The sequence below is a fragment of the Pongo abelii genome, chromosome 22 (assembly GCF_028885655.2).
Source record: "Pongo abelii isolate AG06213 chromosome 22, NHGRI_mPonAbe1-v2.0_pri, whole genome shotgun sequence".
Lineage (NCBI taxonomy): Eukaryota > Metazoa > Chordata > Mammalia > Primates > Hominidae > Pongo > Pongo abelii.
This window is the reverse complement of record NC_072007.2, coordinates 46,636,466-46,653,730: the sequence shown is the minus strand read 5'-3', so window position 1 is coordinate 46,653,730 and position 17,265 is coordinate 46,636,466. Positions and strand designations below refer to the sequence as shown.

The 17,265-nt window shown below is 43.1% G+C and overlaps 1 protein-coding gene across 4 annotated transcripts in view; it reads right to left on the bottom strand.

Annotated features, from left to right (window-relative positions):
- Positions 1-17,265, bottom strand: part of MORC3 (MORC family CW-type zinc finger 3) — a 56,419-nt gene that overhangs the window by 33,521 nt on the left and 5,633 nt on the right. For 2 of the 4 annotated variants that reach the window (XM_054542400.2, XM_054542401.2), the window contains exons 2-6: positions 9,387-9,459; positions 6,041-6,173; positions 5,106-5,319; positions 4,128-4,276; positions 1,548-1,695 (exon numbers count right to left, since the gene is read on the bottom strand). In XM_054542400.2, coding sequence (XP_054398375.2) covers positions 1,548-1,695; positions 4,128-4,276; positions 5,106-5,319; positions 6,041-6,173; positions 9,387-9,459 — 717 coding nt within the window. 4 annotated transcript variants of the gene reach the window in all.

The following is a 17,265-nucleotide window of genomic DNA, read 5'->3' as shown; positions in this document are numbered from 1 at the left end:
AAAACTTTGATATTAACTTATCGACATTGTTATATCAAGATATTAATTTCTCCAATCTTTTTTTATTTTTATTTTTTGAGACAGAGTTTCGCTCTTGTTGCCCAGGCTGGAGTGCAATGGTGCGGTCTTGGCTCACCACAACCTCCGCCTCCTGGGTTCAAGGGATTCTCCTGCCTCAGCCTCCCGAGCAGCTGGGATCACAGGCTCCCGCAACCGTGCCCAGCTAATTTTTCTATTTTGAGTAGAGACAGGGCTTCACCATGTTGGCCAGGCTGGTCTCCAACTCCTGACCTCAGGTGATCCACCCGTCTCTGCCTCACAAAGTGCTGGGATTGCATGTGTGAGCCACTGTGCCTAGCTCATTTCTTTAATCTTAAACAGATACTCATTTTGACCAGGTGCGGTGGCTCACGCCTGCAATCCCAGCACTTTGGGAGGCTGAGGCAGGTGGATCACTTGAGACCAAGAGTTTGAGATCAGCCTGGACAACATGGTGAAACGTTGTCTCTACCAAAAATACAAAAAAATAGCCGGGTGTGGTGGCACATGCCTGTAGTTCCAGCTACTCAGGAGGCTGAGGTGGAAGGATTGCTTGGGGCCAGGAGGCAGAGGCTGCAGTGAGCCAAGATCTCACCGCTGCACTCCAGCCTGGGTGAGAGAGTGACACCCAAAGACCTAATCTCCAAAAAGAAAAACATAAAACAAAAACCACATTTCTAAAGGGAAAATCCTAGAGGCATTTATCACAAAATTCTATTCATGTACCTTATCTAACTATAGTCTATAATTTATTGCTTTAGGAGGACAATTAAGGTATGTATTCTAGAATGCGTTAAATTTTTTTGTGTGTGTGATGGAGTCTTACTCTGTCACCCAGGCTGGAGTGCAGTGGTGCAATCTCGGCTCACTGCAACCTCCGTGACCCCCACTGCCCCACCTCCAGGTTCAAGCGATTCTCCTGCCTCAGCCTCCCGAGTAGCTGGGATTACAGGTGCCTGCCACCGCGCCCAACTAATTTTTGTATTTTTAGTAGAGACGGGGTTTCACCATCTTGGCCAGGCTGGTCTTGAACTCCTGACCTTGTGATCCACCCACCTCGGCCTCCCAAAGTGCTGGGATTACAGGTGTGAAACACCATGCACGGGCAAATATGTTAAAATTTAATAAGACTTTGAATTTGTTGTTTTTTGAATTAATTAGACTGGCCACCATATACTGATTAATATATTGATTCTAATAAGATAATAATGTCAGCATATAGTAAAAACTACAAGCATTGTTAGGCCTGATGACTTCATAATTTAAAAAGGGTTTCCAAACAAAACCCTTTGGAAACTAGGGTTTCCAAACTAACTAAATTTTTGTGTGTGTGTGATACAGTCTCACTCTGTCGCCCAGGCTGAGTGGGCCAGGGAAAATCATGTCTGAGATACCTTCATTTAGAGAGCACTGGCAGCCTTTCTATCACAAGCAGGTAACATGACCTCTCCTAAGGCTACCATGATTCAATGATTTTCTCACTCCCACAAAGAGAGCTGAATACATACCCTCAGGGAATAGTCACTCTCAGGGGCAATCTGGTCCATCCTTTCCTGCTTCTTGTACCCCTTCTTCCCTGTTATCTCATCTAAATCCTCGGGAATTCTGATATCATATTTATCCTTTTCAAAATCGAACTCTGTTGCATTTTTGTAGCTGTAAAAATAATTTTTAGAAAGAACCAAAATTTAACTTCACAGCAAGATAAGCAAGCAAACACATTAAGTCATTAAAAAGGTAAGCAAATAAATAAACCTACACATGGTGCACGTCAGTGGGGAGTTGGGGGTGCAAAGGCAAGAGAAAAAGAAAGAAAACGGATCCTGGATGATGTGGAGAAACCGTAACACTCATACACTGCTGGTAGGAAAACAGTCTGGCATTTCTTAGAAAATAAAACGCAAGTACTATATGATACAGCAATTACACTTCTAGATATTTATTTCAGAAAAATGAAGACTATATTCCCACAAAACCGTGTACACAAATGCTTACTGCTTTATTTGTAATATCCCAAAACTATAAACCCAGATGTCTTGAACAGGTAAACACACTGGGTTCCATACCTACAATGAAACACTACTCAGCAAGAAAAAGGTGCAAACTGGCTGGGTGCGGTGGCTTATGCCTGTAATCCTACCACTTTGGGAGGCTGAGGCGTGTGGATCACCTGAGGTCAGAAGTTCAAGACCAGCCTGGCCAATATGGCAAAACCCTGTCGCTACTAAAAATACAAAAATCAGCCAGGCATGGTGGCGGGTGCCTATAATCCCAGCTACACGGGAGGATGAGGCAGCAGAATCGCTTGAACCCAGCGGGCGGAGGTTGCAGTGAGCCGAGATGGCACTACTTCACTCCACCCTGGGGGAAAGAGCAAAACTCCATCTCAAAAAAAAAGAAAAAAAAAAAGGTGCAAACTATACATACAAGAATCTGGAAAACGCCAGAGAGTTATGCTAAATGAAAAAAGTCAAATCCAAAAGGTTTCCATGTTGTTTATGTAATATTCTTAAAATGGCAAAATTATAGAAATAGAGAACAGATTAGAGGTTGCTAGGGATTAAGGAGGGAGTGGGGTTATGAGGGAAGTGGGTATGGCTATAAAAGGGCAACATGAGGGATTCCTGTGATGACTAAAGTGTCCTGCATCGACTGTATCAATGTCAAAATCCTGTCAATATCAATAGTACTACTGTACTATATATAGTTTTTGTTTTTTTTTTTTTTGAGACAGAGTCTCACTCTGTCACCCAGGCTGGAGTGCAGTGGTGCTATCTCGGCTCACTGCAAGCTCCGCCTCCCGGGTTCACGCCATTCTCCTGCCTCAGCCTCCTTAGTAGCTGGGACTACAGGCGCCCGCCACCGCGCCCAGCTAATTTTTTGTATTTTTAGTAGAGACGGGGTTTCATCGTGTTAGCCAGGATGGTCTCGATCTCCTGATCTCGTGATCCACCCGCCTGGGCCTCCCAAAGTGCTGGGATTACAGGCGTAAGCCACTGCGCCCAGCTGTACTATAGTTTTGTTAGATGTTGCCACCAGGGGAAACTGAATGAAGTGTACCTGAGATCTCTGTATTACTTCTTACAACTACACATGAATCTACAATTACCTCAGAAAGTATAACTGAAAAAATCCTCCAGGAGAAGGAGGGGTAGGGAAGTGAAAGCAAGAAAAACGAATTTAGGTATCAGAATAGCACAAGTTTTTTCAGTTCTTTAGGCTTATCACTACCTGTGCTTTATTCCTGTGATTCAGTATGTCTTAGATCTTTCAGTATTAGACATTAGTCTTAAATTTTAAAATTTATTTGCGAAGGATTTTATCCTCACAAAGATAAAGGATTATAAATTTTAGCAACACAAAATCTCACCTCTATTACTTTTCTCATCAGGTGCTACATCACTTTTAGTTTTAAGTAATGGACAAAATGAAGAAAGATTTATCATCCTAAATTTGTCTTCTCATTGCTTTTTTCTTCTTTTTTTTTTTTTGAGAAGAGGGGGTGGAATAAATGAGGAATAAATGAGAGAGAATAGAGTGCTAATGGAGACTGAATGGCAGGGATAGAAATTTTTTTTTTTTTTGGCCAGGCGTGGTGGCTCACGCCTGTAATCCCAGCACTTTGGGATCCATCCACTTTGGGTGGATCACCTGAGGTCAGGAGTTCTAGACCAGCCTGGCCAACATGGTGAAACCCCGTCTCAACTAAAATACAAAAATTAGCCAGGCGTGGTGGCAGGCGCCTGTAATCCCAGCTACTCGGGGGACTGAAGCAGGAGAATCGCTTAAACCCAGGAGGCGGAGGTTGCAGTCAGCTGAGATTGCGCCATCGCACTCCAGCCTGGGGGACAAGAGTGAGACTTCGTCTCAAAAAAAAAGGAAATTTTTTTTTAACAATATGAAAATATCTCAAATTGAAGCTGAAATGGCCTCTATAACATATCCTGGGCAAAGACAAATCAGTAACCACACCAAAAAATTAGTACCTTTCCATGTATTTCTACCGTGTGTAACGAGATGAATATAACGACACCACCCTGCACATGCACTTTACTTCCCAAACGGTCAACATCTATGTCCACATTTACCTTCTAAGATTCCAGATGATGATCCTCGTCCCCTTCTTGCCCATAATAGCATCAAGTTCTGCCAGTAACTTCTGTTCCGTGGAAAACAGAGAATGTTCCAGAATTGCAGCAAGGCTGGCTTTTGATTCTGCTAAATTAATCATCTGTCGTATATCATAAGTTAAAGACTCAGATTGACAACATATTTTTCATAATTACAATACGAAAATCAACTCTATAAACTTAAATAACAGAAAAACTATTTATAAATAATTTTCTAAGGTATTTTTTTGTGAGATAGGGTCTCACTATTGCTTAGGCTAGAGTGCAGTAACATGATCAGGGCTAACTGCTGCCTAGCTGGGACCACAGGCACCCACCACCACGACCGGCTACTTAAAAAAATTTTTTTGTAGAGATAGGGTCTCCCTGCATTGCTTGGGCTGGTCTCGAAATTCTGGGCTCAAGCAATCCTTCTGTCTTGGCCTCCCAAAGTGGTGGAATTTCAGGCATCAGCCACCGAGCTCAGCCTATTTTCTAAGTTTTAACATGGCAGTTTGATTTCAAACGAACACCAAGAAGAATAAAAAATGAGCAGTATTAACTGATTTAATAAGTATTAACTAATTTAATACTTTCCAATATTCCAATGTGTTCATACAAAAGGCATTTTCCTAAAGTTATCCTGCCTTTCGTGGTCCCTAGCCTAATTTTCAAGCGAGACCATAAAGTCTTACTAGTCTACAATAGCCCTGAAGTAAACAGAAGAGCCATGGGAAGTTTAACACAAAATGTTGAGTATTTCCATAGCGGGATTCCAACAAAGAAAAAGGGACAAACCCTTAGCCTCAGATGTAGGGTAAATGCAGAGGACAGAGGTAAGAAATGGAATAGATGTTATTCAAAAGGAATAATTTGGAAGAAGGCAAAAACATAGGATGTTTCCTAATTATTTCTTCAGTTTCTCCACAGCTTTTATTTCACAACCAAAAGGATATGGTGCTTGTTGAATGCCACTATTGGAACAACAACATGCTCCGCTTTTATGACTTCCAAGTAGGTCTGAGACAAAAGGCCCACGCTCATGCTCTCTCCATTTTTGGTAAAAACGATTGCGTCTTTACCCAGACGCATAGAACCCGACTTGAAGCCATTCCCATATAATCCAACTGGGACATGACCATTCATGGTGACTTTGTCACTGAAGCCAAAGCTAAGAAGAAAATAAAGATTTTTAAAAATAAATACCTATAATCAAAAATAAATAAATAAATACCTATAATCTTTTTTAAATTCATTAACTGTAATACCAAGTAAAAAGCCTGGGTTCAAATACTGGCCTCACCCTTCCTAGCTGTATAATCTTAGGCAGATTACTTTTTTGTTGTTGTTGATTTTTTATGTATTGGGCAGATTACTTTTAATGTATCTTGACGTATTTTCCCAGCTCTGAAATGAAGGAAACCAAATCTACATCACAGGGGAGAAAAAGGATCACAAGTACTAACATGGAAATTCATCGCTGGCACACCCTGACTAAATAGCTGAGTATAACCCATGCTCCCGGGACTGTGAGATTTCACCCCATGAATCTCTTCCTCTAAAAGTTACTCCCAACAAAGTGGTAGGTTTTATTACAAAAAATAGTTAAACCTAATTTTACACTAAAGTAATCAGTAATTGATATAAATATACTACAACTCTAGAGGAATGGTGGACTTTTAGGGAGTTGGAAGTAGAGTGGGGTAGGTGATGGGAGTGGTGAGGACTGACTCATCATCTACCAGTAGTAGAAAATCATGCTTAGAGAACAGCTCACACTGTACCTACAGCATTTCATTTCAAAAAACAAAAACCAAGAATAGTAAGTATGGCATGGAAAATCCTTTAGGTAAAAGCAACAATTTTAAAAAGTGCGGCACATTTTTACCTACCTTAGCATTTTATGTAATTTATCAGAAGTCATACCATTCCCATTATCGGTGAATGTCAAGCATATATGGTCATTTATCACTGTTTTGTCAATCCATATTTGTTTAGCGTTCACATCAGGATCATAAGCATTATCTGGGAAACACAAGTTTGAAGAAATTCTGATTTTACACTTTAAAAAGAGCAATTAGTTCAGAACAATCCTATAAGAAGCAATAGAAGACTATGTTTTAAGACAACTTTAAAAGCTGCAATTTTTAGCAACTCCTAAGATTTAAGAACATGAAAATAAACTGCATCCTGGTATATATTAATTAACTATTACAGAATTAACACCTTCCATGCTAAAGAGACAGCAAAGACTGGTACCCAGCACACCAAAGAAGTACAAAGGAAGAAAAACCACTACACTACAGAGATGATGAAAAGACTTAGGACTAAGTCTGCGTGTGGTGGCTCACGCCTGTAATCCCAGCACTTTGGGAGGCTGAGGCGGGCAGATCACCTGAGGTCAGGAGTCTGAGACCAGCCTGGCCAACATGGTGAAACCCCATCTCTACTAAAAAATACAAAAATCCGCCAGGCATGGTGGCACATGCCTGTAGTCCCAGCTAATCCAGAGGCTGAGACAGGAGAATCGCTCAAGCCTGGGAGGCAGAGGTTGCAGTGAGCGGAGATCATGCCACTGCACTCTAGCCTGGGCAACACAGCAAGACTCTGTCTCAAAAAAAAAAAAAAAGGCCGACCATGGTGACTCACGCCTGTAATGCCAGCACTCTGGGAGGCTGAGGCGGGCGGATCACCTGAGGTCAGGAGTTTGAGACCAGCCTGGCCGACAGGGTGAAATCTCATCTGTATTAAAAAAAAAAAAAAAATACAAAAAATTAGCCGGGCATGGTGGCAGGCGCCTATAATCCCAGCTACTCAGGAGGCTGAGGCAGGAGAATTGCTTGAACACAGGAGGCGGAGGTTGCAGTGAGCCGAGATAGCACCACTGCACTTGAGCCTGGGCAACAAGAGCGAGACTCCGTCTCAAAAAAGAAAAAAAAAGAGAGACTAACCTGGCTATTGTAGGGGAAAGAGATCTGAGTGTCAATGGAAGGTACACAATAATCAATAAGTAAATGAAAAGGCAGCAACATTTTCTGCTAAGTTACATACAAGGATGGAAGATTTACTTTCTACTATTTCTTTAAATTGTGACCCTTTTCAGTTTAACCAAGTTAAACCAAGTTTCTGGTGGCTTTTACATTTTTATTTCTGTATACTTCTCCATTTAACATCCTTGTTTAGCACACCCATTTCTCTCAGAATAGGTGTATGAAGAAATACATTTAAAAATGAAAAATAGGGCTGGGCGCAGAGGCTCATACCTGTAATCCCAGCACTTTGGGAGGTAGAGGTGGGTGGATCACCTGAGGTCAGGAGTTCGAGAAAAGCCTGACCAATATGGTGAAACCCTGTCTCTACTAAAAATACAAAAATTAGCCAGGAGCAGTGGCATGTGCCTGTAGTCCCAGCTGCTTGGGAGGCTGAGGGACAAGTGCTTGAACCCAGGAGGTAGAGGAGGTTGCAGTGAGCCGAGACTGTGCCACTGCACTCCACCCTGGGTGACAGAGCGAGACTCTGTCTCAAAAAAAAAAAAAAAATTCCTTCTTTTTCTTTTCTTCCATCTAAGATAGAACTCTTCCTTGATAAAGATTCTAAAATATATCTAAGAATTCCTAAGAATACAATTTCCCTTTATTATCTGTTTCTTAAACATATGCCTAAATTTTTCAACTAGGCTGTTTGTGTGTATGAATTTTTCTTTTCTTTTTCTTTTCCTTTTTTTTGGAGACAGGGTCTCACTGTAGCCCAGGCTGGAGTAAGACTCACTCCGCTGCAGCCTTGACTTCCCTGGCTCAAGTGATCCTCCCACCTCAGACTCCCGAGTAACTAGGACTACATGTGTGCACCACCACCCCAGCGAATTTCTGTATTTTTTGTAGAGATGGCGTCCCACTATATTTCTCAGGGTGGGCCCCAACTCCTGGGCTCATGTGATCCTCCTGCCTCAGCCTCCCAAAGTGTTGGGATTACAGGTGTGAACAACGGTGTGCCCAGCCTATGCATGAATTTTTCCCAAGAAAAAAATCATGACCCATAAATGCAAATCAGACTGCAACCTTGCCGCTTTCTCATGTTCATTGAAATGCTGTTAAAATACAATCCTAAACCTTAAACTTCCCATTTATTGAAAGAAGCAAGAATTTATCACATATCTAACACAATACCAATCCTCCTACTGATACCAGAAAAATGAATCCATGCTGTATGTTACACATACTTTTGTGCTACTAATAAACATAATTCTGCCAGTCACTACACTTGTAATCCCAGATACTCCTAAGGCTGAGGTGGGAGGATCGCCTGAGCCCAGGAGTTTGAGACCAGCCTGGGCAACATGGTGAGACCTCATCTCAAAATAAACAAACAAACTCCCCATAATTCTCATGTTTACTTTTATAATAAAAATAAAAATATTTTCAATATAAACACTTCAGGAACTTAGCAGAGTAAATCCTAAACACTATGGAATACTTGGGTAGTATTAAAGAGAAAGCTGAACAGTGACTAATCTGACATCCATGTGAATAGCTGTTATGCTATGTAATTTTTATCATTAATGTTATCATTCAAGGTATTTGTTTTTTTTCTTGCTTTGTAGCCTGCCCAGGCTGGAATACAATGGCACAATCATGGCTCATTGCAGCCTCGACTTCCCGGTCTCACGTGGTCCTCCCACCTCAGCCTCCTGAGTAGCTGGGACCACAGGCCTGCACCACCATACCCAGCTGATTTTTAAAATATTTTTGTAACGACTGTATCTCACTATGTGGCCCAGACTGGTCCTGAACTCCTAGCCTCAAGTGTCTGGCCAAGACATGTTTTTTTTTAAAAAAAGGACACTTGTACTAAGTTTTCAATAAAAGGTTTTTAAAATTACAATTGTAGGCCAGGCACGGTGGCTCACACCTGTAATCCCAGCACTTTGGGAGGTTGAGGTGGGCGGATCACGAGGTCAGGAGATCGAGACCATCCTGGCTAACACGGTGAAACCCCGTCTCTACTAAAAAAAATACAAAAAAAACTAGCTGGTCGTGGTGGCAGGTGCCTGTAGTCCCAGCTACTCACGAGGCTGAGGCAGGAGAATAGCGTGAACCCAGGAGGCGGAGCTTGCAGTGAGCCGAGACTGCGCCACTGCACTCCAGCCTGGGCGACAAACTGAGAGTCTGTTTAAAAAAAAAAAAAAAAAACACTACAATTGTAAGCAACAAATGGTATATGAAATGTCAAACTACATACCTATTAATTCAGCAACTGCACTGAATGGCCAGGTGTGACTAGTAGAATTTGTATGTAAAAACTTCGGGCAAAGCTGAAACAAACAAAAGGTTCATGTAAATTAATTCAGGTCTTACTTTTGAAAATAAAAACCAGTATTTTTATCCCTGTGTTAAACAACATTCAGACCAAACAAAAGTGACTTAGCTGCTTGCTCCAGGATACATCTGGAAGATACAATCTAGAATATACGATTCTTGGAAGATAACATTGGGAACCAACTAAACAGCTTACTCACCAAGACTTGGTTCAAAACCCTTGCCCTCTTTATGTCTACAATGTCACAACTGTCCAATCCCAAATAGGGACCTACCTTGCCAAGATCTACCTAAAAATGACCCAGCCAAGGCCCTAAAATCCTATAAACACCATTTCCTAATTTCTCTATTCTGAGACATAACTAAGACTTTGTCAAGGAGGCATTTTCTCCTACGTGTATCAGGCCTAATAAACTTAACTGTGCTTGATCAATAAGTTTTTCTGGCACTGTGACTTCATTATTTACTCCAAGTTCATTATAGCTGAACTTGTAGCAGTGGAGTAGTATACATCTACAAACTCTTCAAAGAATTCAAATAAGAGTTCAATTGTTGGCTGGGCGCGGTGGCTCATGCCTGTAATCCCACCACTTTGGGAGGCCGAGGCGGGCGGATCACGAGGTCAGGAGATTGAGACCACCCTGGCTAACATGGTGAAACCCGTCTCTACTAAAAATACAAAAAAAGTAGCTGGGTGTGGTGGCGGGCGCCTGTAGTCCCAGCTACTCGGGAGGCTAAGGCAGAAGAATGGCATGAAACCAGGAGGTGGAGCTTGCAGTGAGCTGAAATCGTGCCACTGCACTCTGGCCTGAGCGACAGAGCGAGACTCCATCTCAAAAAAAAAAAAAAGAGTTCCAATTGTTAAACTAAACCAAACTTGGCCTGAGGATGCCTCCATACTCCAGTCAGTACATAAGGAACTACAACCTAAAAGTATGAAAACTAACTGTACAAATTCTTCTAACTTAGGACAATTTGTACTCCAGTAACAAACAGCTGAGTCTCAGTCAATTACAGAATCCCATCTTCAGGCAATCACAGGTCACCAGCTGATTTAAATAAGGCAAAATGCCAAGCTGCAACCAATTAAACTATTTCTGTACCTCACTTTTGTTTTGTCCATAAATATTGCCTGATCACGTTGCAGGCCAGAGTGCTTAGAACCTGTTCTGGTTCTGAAGCCTGTCCTATTTTTTTCTGAGACAGAATCACGTTCTGTCACCTAGGCTGTAGTGCAGTGGCACAATCTCGGCTGACTGCAACCTCCGCCTTCTGGGTTCAAGCGATTCTCCTGCCTCAGACTCCCGAGTAGCTGGGATTACAGGTGCACACCACCGCACGTGGCTAATTTTTTGTATTTTTAGTAGATAAGGGGTTTCGCCATGTTGACCACGCTGGTCTCAAACTCCTGGCCTCAAGCAATTCACCCACTTCGGCCTCCCAAAGTGCTGGGATTACAGGTGTAAGCCACCACACCCAGCCTCTTATTTTTTTAAGAGATAGTCTCTCTCTGCTGCCCAGGCTGCAGTGCAGTAGTGCAGTCATAGCTCACTGCAGCCTTGAACTCCTGAGTTCAAGTGATTCTCCTCCCTCAGCCTCCCGAGTAGCTGGAACCACAGGCATGGACCACTATGCCTGGCTAATTTTATACTTTTTTGTAGAGACAGGAGTCTCACTATGTTGCCCAGGCTGGTCTCCAACTCCTGGCCTCAAGTGATCCTCCCAAAGTGCTGGGATTGCAGGAGTGGGCCACTATGCCCAATGTGCCCAATTCTTGAATCATTCTTTGCTCAATAAAACTTTAACTTGTCTAAGGTTTTTCGTGTGAACACAATGCAACAAATTTGCATTGCATCTTAATTCCCAAGGCTTTTATGTCTGATTTTACTCACAATTCATTATGGAAGAATATGTCAGTCAACCTCATGCTATTGGGAACTCTCTAAATTCCTGAGTAGTGGTACGTACCAAATGTATAAAAACACACAAGTAGTTTTTTTGTTTGTCTGTTTTTTGTTTTTTTTTTTTGAGATGGAGTCTCGCTCTGTTGCCCAGGCTGGAGTGCAGTGGCGCCATCTCGGCTCACTGCAAGCTCCGCCTCCCGGGTTTACTTACACCATTCTCCTGCCTCAGCCTCCCGAGTAGCTAGGACTACAGGTGCCCACCACCATGCCCGGCTAATTTTTTGTATTTTTAGTAGAGACGGGCTTTCACCGTGTTAGGCAGGATGGTCTCAATCTCCTGACCTCGTGATCCGCCCGCCTCGGCCTCCCAAAGTGCTGGGATTACAGGCATGAGCCACCGCGCCTGGCCAAAAACAGGCGCAGAGAATTTTCATGCAGTTTTTTTGTTCATTCTGAACAGATTCTCTCCTAATAAGGGGAAAAAAGGTGGAAAGCACTTTGCAGTGTGAAGAGCCCTAAAAATATGATTAGACTGTAGATCAAGCCAACCACATCTGTAGTGCTCACATGCTGCCACAAGGTGTCAGAAAGATCTACTTCTCCTCTGTCCACACTTGCTTCTGGACAATTCCAAAACCTTCGTTTACCATTAAGTTGAAGCACACAAGTGAGAAACAGTATCCTGAAGAACACTGTTCAAACTGGTATATATGCAATTCAGACTTTCTCTGGCAGACATCATATAATACAGCATACATCCATGAAATATGGAGTATAGGTAACTCAGACTTTCTAAAGCACACATCACAAACAGTTCTTAATGAAACTAAATTTCCAGCTCTTCATCTTGCACAAGAAGTCTTTTCTCAAAAGTGAGCCATCAGGAAAACCTTCCTGTCCCACCTCCTCCCCTGTACAAATATCATTCTACCACTGGTAAAAGAATGATACACTCCTCCCCCACTCTACATCTTCACCATGGGACATGGCCTTGGGGTGTAAAACCTCTGGCTACTGTCGACTAAAAAGAGTGAAACTTTGTAAAATATTTGAAGACGTTTATTCTGAGCCAAATATGAGTGACCATGGCCCATGACACAGCCCTCAGGTGGTCCTGAGAACATGTGCCTGAGATGGTCGGGGTGCAGCCTGGTTTTATATATTTTAGGGTGGTATGAGATATCAATGAAATACATTTAAGATGTACATTGGTTTGGTTCAGAAAGGTGAGACAAGTCAAAGTGGGGACTTCCAGGCTATAGGTAAATTTAGACATTTTCTGGTTAAGATTGGTTGAGTTTGTCTAAGGACCTGGGATCAACAGACAGGAAAACGTTTGGGTTAAGACAAGGATTGTGGAGAACAAAGTTTTACTATGCAGAGGAAGCTCTTAGCCAGCAGGCATAAGACAGAAGAGGCTGTAAAATGTTTTCTTATGAGACTGAAAAGGGTGCCTGACTCTTGATTATCTCCTGGATCTGGAAAGAAAAAAAAAAAAAGGGAATGGCCGGGGGCGGTGGCTCAGGACGGGTCTGGTGGCTCACACCTGTAATCCCAGCGCTTTGGGAGGCTGAGACTGGTGGATCACCCAAGGTCAGCAGTTTGAGACCAGCCTGACCAACATGATGAAACCCCATCTTTACTAAAAATACAAAATTAGCTGGGCCTGGTGGCTCATGCCTGTAATCTCACCTACTTGGGAGGTTGAGGCAGGAGAGTTGCTTGAACCCTGGAGGCGGAGGTTACAGTGAGCTGAGATCGGGTCATTGCCCTCCAGTCTGGGCAACAAGAGCGAAACTCCGGCTCAAAAACAAAAAAAAAAAAAAAAGGAAAAGAAAAAAGGGAAAAGAGGGTTCTCTACACAATGTACATTTTTTTCCACAAGAGACAAACTTTGCAATGCAATTTCAAGATACGACAAGCAAATCTATTTAGAATTATTTTTATTTCTTTCCTTGTTATGTGATGTTACACCAGAGAGGTATAATGAAGCAGGTCTGACCCCAACTTCCTGTCACGGCCTGAACTAGTCTTTCAGATTAAATGTTAACAGTGCCCTGGCTGAAAAGGAAGTCCATTCAGATGGTTGGAAGAGCCTTAGAATTTTATTTTTGGTTTATACTACCAAACAAGGAGAAAATTATTAGTCAACTACTATAAACCCTTAGAGCCTCCTGTACTTCTGACAGACCAACCATAAATTGGACATTCACATGATTCCCCTGCTTATGTCTGATAATGTGCTATAATGCTCACAAAACCCAAAAAAACACTGATTCATTGTAAAGCAAGCCTGTCCAACCCTCAGCCTCTATGGGATGCATGTGGCCCAGGACAGCTTTGAATGCAGCCCAACACAAATTTGTAAACTTTCGTCTTTTTTTTTTTTTTTTGAGATGGAGTCTCCTCGCTCTGTTGCCCAGGCTGGAGTGCAATGGCACGATCTCGGCTCACTGCAACCTCTGCCTCCCGGGTTCAAGCGATTCTCCTGCCACAGCTTCTCGAGTAGCTGAGATTACAGGCAACTGCTACCACGCCCAGCTAATTTTTTTGTATTTTTGGTAGAGACATGATTTCACTATGCTGGCCAGGCTGGTCTCGAACTGCCGACCTCAGGCGATCCGCCCACCTCGGACTCCCAAAGCGCTGGGATTACAGGCATGAGCCACCCTGCCCGGCCTGTAAACTTTCTTAAAACGTTATGAAGTTTCTTTTGTGATTTTTTTTTGTTGTTGTAGCTCATCAGCTATCGTTATGATTTTTTTTTTTTTTTTTTTACCTCATCAGCTATCGTTAGTATATTTTATGTGTGTGTGGCTCAAGACAATTCTTCTTCCAATGTGGCCCAGGGAAGCTAAAAGATACAATGTAAAGGGTATTACAGACTGGGCCCAGTGGCTCACACCTGTAATCCCAGCACTTTGGGAGGCTGAGGCAAGTGGATCACCTGAGGTCAGGAGTACAAGACCAGCCTCGTTGACATGGTGAAACCCTGTCTATTAAAAATACAAAAAAATGGCCAGGCACGGTGGCTCATGCCTGTAATCCCAGTACTTTGGGAGGCCGAAGTGAGTAGGTCTACTGAGGTTAGGAGTTCAAGACCAGCCTGGCCAACATGGCGAAACCTCATCTCTACTAAAAATACAAAAAATAGCCAGGCGTGGTGGTGCGCGCCTGTGTCCCAGCTACTGGGGAGGCTGAAGCGGGAGAATCACTTGAACCCAGTAGGTGGAGGCTGCGATGGCACCACTGCACTCCAGCCTGGGCGACAGAGGGAGCATAAACTCAGGTGTGGTAAAAAAAAAAAAAAAAAAAAAAAAAGAGGGGGGAAGGGTGCTTATTATTATAAATAACAGAAGATGTTCCACTCATGGTTATCAGGAAATAACAAAGATTTCAGGAACTCCAGTGCCAAGAACCAGGACAAAGAACAAATATACATTTTTGATCGTATCAAATGTATGTAAACGTGAAATAAAAAATATAGGACAGCTGGGCGTGGTGGCTCACACCTATAATCCCAGGACTTTGGGAGGCCGAGACAGGTGGATCATTTGACGTCAGGTGTTTGAGACCAGCCTGGCCAACATGGTGAAACCCCGTCTCTACTAAAAATACAAAAATTAGCTAGGCCTGGTGGCACACAACTGCAATCCCAGCTACTTGGGTGGCTGAGGTATGGCAATCACTTGAACCCAGGAGGCGGAGGTTGCAGTGAGCCAAGATCATGCCACTGCACTCCAGACTGGGCAACAGACCAAGACTCTGTCCTCTGTCTCAGAAAAAAAAAAAAAAAAAAGGAGGCCACTGTTTTGGACTAAGCTCCTGCTCTAGGCCTCCAAAAACAGACTAAAAATCAAAATGGAGTCACCCATGCTAAAATTTCAGTCACCAAACTGAAACTAAGTTGTTATCTGACCTTCAGAGAAATCAAGGGAGATAACAGCCAATTTACCAGACAGGCCAGTTTCAGTCATCAACTGGTATGATAGATAAGTTCCCTCCATTTTGTTGTTTTACAACAAAAAGTAACCTGATGTCAGTCAGTTATTTATCTATTGTTTTTAACTCTGAAATGACGTATCTGCTTTTTGTTCTTTGTTTCTGCTTTCTTTCAGGCTTTTTCTGTCTACAAAGCCAACCTCCTCTGTTCAGTTCACTGGAACACTTATTGTATTTTATGGAAGAAGTGTTGCCCAATTCTAGAATAGGAAATAAAGGCCGAGCACGGTGGTTCACTCCTGTAATCCCGGCACTTTGGGAGGCTGAGGCGGGCAGAACACTTGAGGTTAGGAGACGAGCCTGGCCAACATGGCAAAACCCCATCTCTACCAAAAGCCAAAAAAATTAGCCCGGTGTGGTGGTGAGCGCCTGTAATCCCAGCTACTCAGGAGGCTGTGGCACGAGAATTGCCTGAACACGGGAGGAAGAGGTTGCAGTGAGCTGAGAGATCTCACCACTGCACTCCAGCCTGGGAGTCTCTGTCTCAAAAAAAAAAAAAAGGGAAATAAAGCCAATTAAGATCTTTAAATTTGAGGGCGGGCATGGTGGCTCACACCTGTAACCCCAGCACTTTGGGAGGCTGAGGTGGGCGGATCACCTGAGGTCAGGAGTTCAAGACCAGCCTGGGCAACGTGGCAAAACCCGTCTCTACCAAAAGCACAAAAATTAGCTGGGCGTGGTGGCAGGTGCCTGTAATCCCAGCTACTCGGGAGGCTGAGGCACGAGAATCACTTAAACCCGGGAAGCAGAGGTTGCAGTGAGCCGAGATCGCGCCAATGCACTCCAGCCTAGGCGACAGAGCAAGACTCGGTCTCAAAAAAAAAAAAAAAAATCTTTAAATTTATAATGTCTTCTGACATACAATAAAATATTCACCTTAAGCAAAGAAGGAAATCCGAACGCACACTACAACATGGATGAACCAGGAAGACGTTAATGAAATAAGGCAGCCACAAGTCAAATATTGTACAATTCCACTGATATGAGTACAGCAGTCTCCCTTTATCCTCAGAGAATGCATCTCAAGACCCTCAGTGGATTCCTAAAACTGCAGATGGTACCAAACCATATATATGCTATGATTTTTTCCTATACATACGTATGATAAAGTTCAACTTACAAATAAGGCACAGTAAGAAATAAACATTTTATTATTTATTTATACAGAGATGGAGTCTTGCTCTGTTGTCCAGGATGGAGTGCGGTGGTGTGGCTCACTGCAACCTTCACCTTCAGGTTGAAGCGATTCTCCTGCCTCAGCCTCCAGAGTAGCTGGGACCACGGTTGTGTGCCACCACGCCCGGCTAATTTTTTTGGATTTTTGGTAAAGATGGGGTTTCACCATGTTGGCCAGGCTGGTCTCAAACTCCTGATCTCAAGTGATCTGCCCGCCTTAGCCTCCCAAAGTGCTGGGATTACAGGCATGAGCCACCGAGCCTGGCCAAATTAACAATAATTTATTATTATTATTTTTTTTTTTTGAGAATAAGTTTCACTCTTGTTGCCCAGGCTAGAGTGCAATGGCGCGATCTCAGCTCACTGCAACCTCCACCTCCCAGGTTCAAGCGATTCTGCCGCCTCAGCCTCCCGAGTAGCTGGGATTACAGGCACCCGCCACCATGCCCAAATAATTTTTGTATTTTTAGTAGAGACTGGGTTTCACCACGTTGGCCAGGCTGGTCTCGAACTCCTGACCTCAAGTGATCCCCCTGCCTCGGCCTCCCAAAGTGCTGAGGCGTGCGCCACTGCGCCCAAATTAACAATAATTTAATAATAAAATAGAATGATACAACAACAGCGAATCTGATAACCCACAGCTACTAAGTGACTAATAGGTTGGCAGCATATATCCACAGTGTGGATACACTGCACAAACGGATGATTCACATTCCAGGT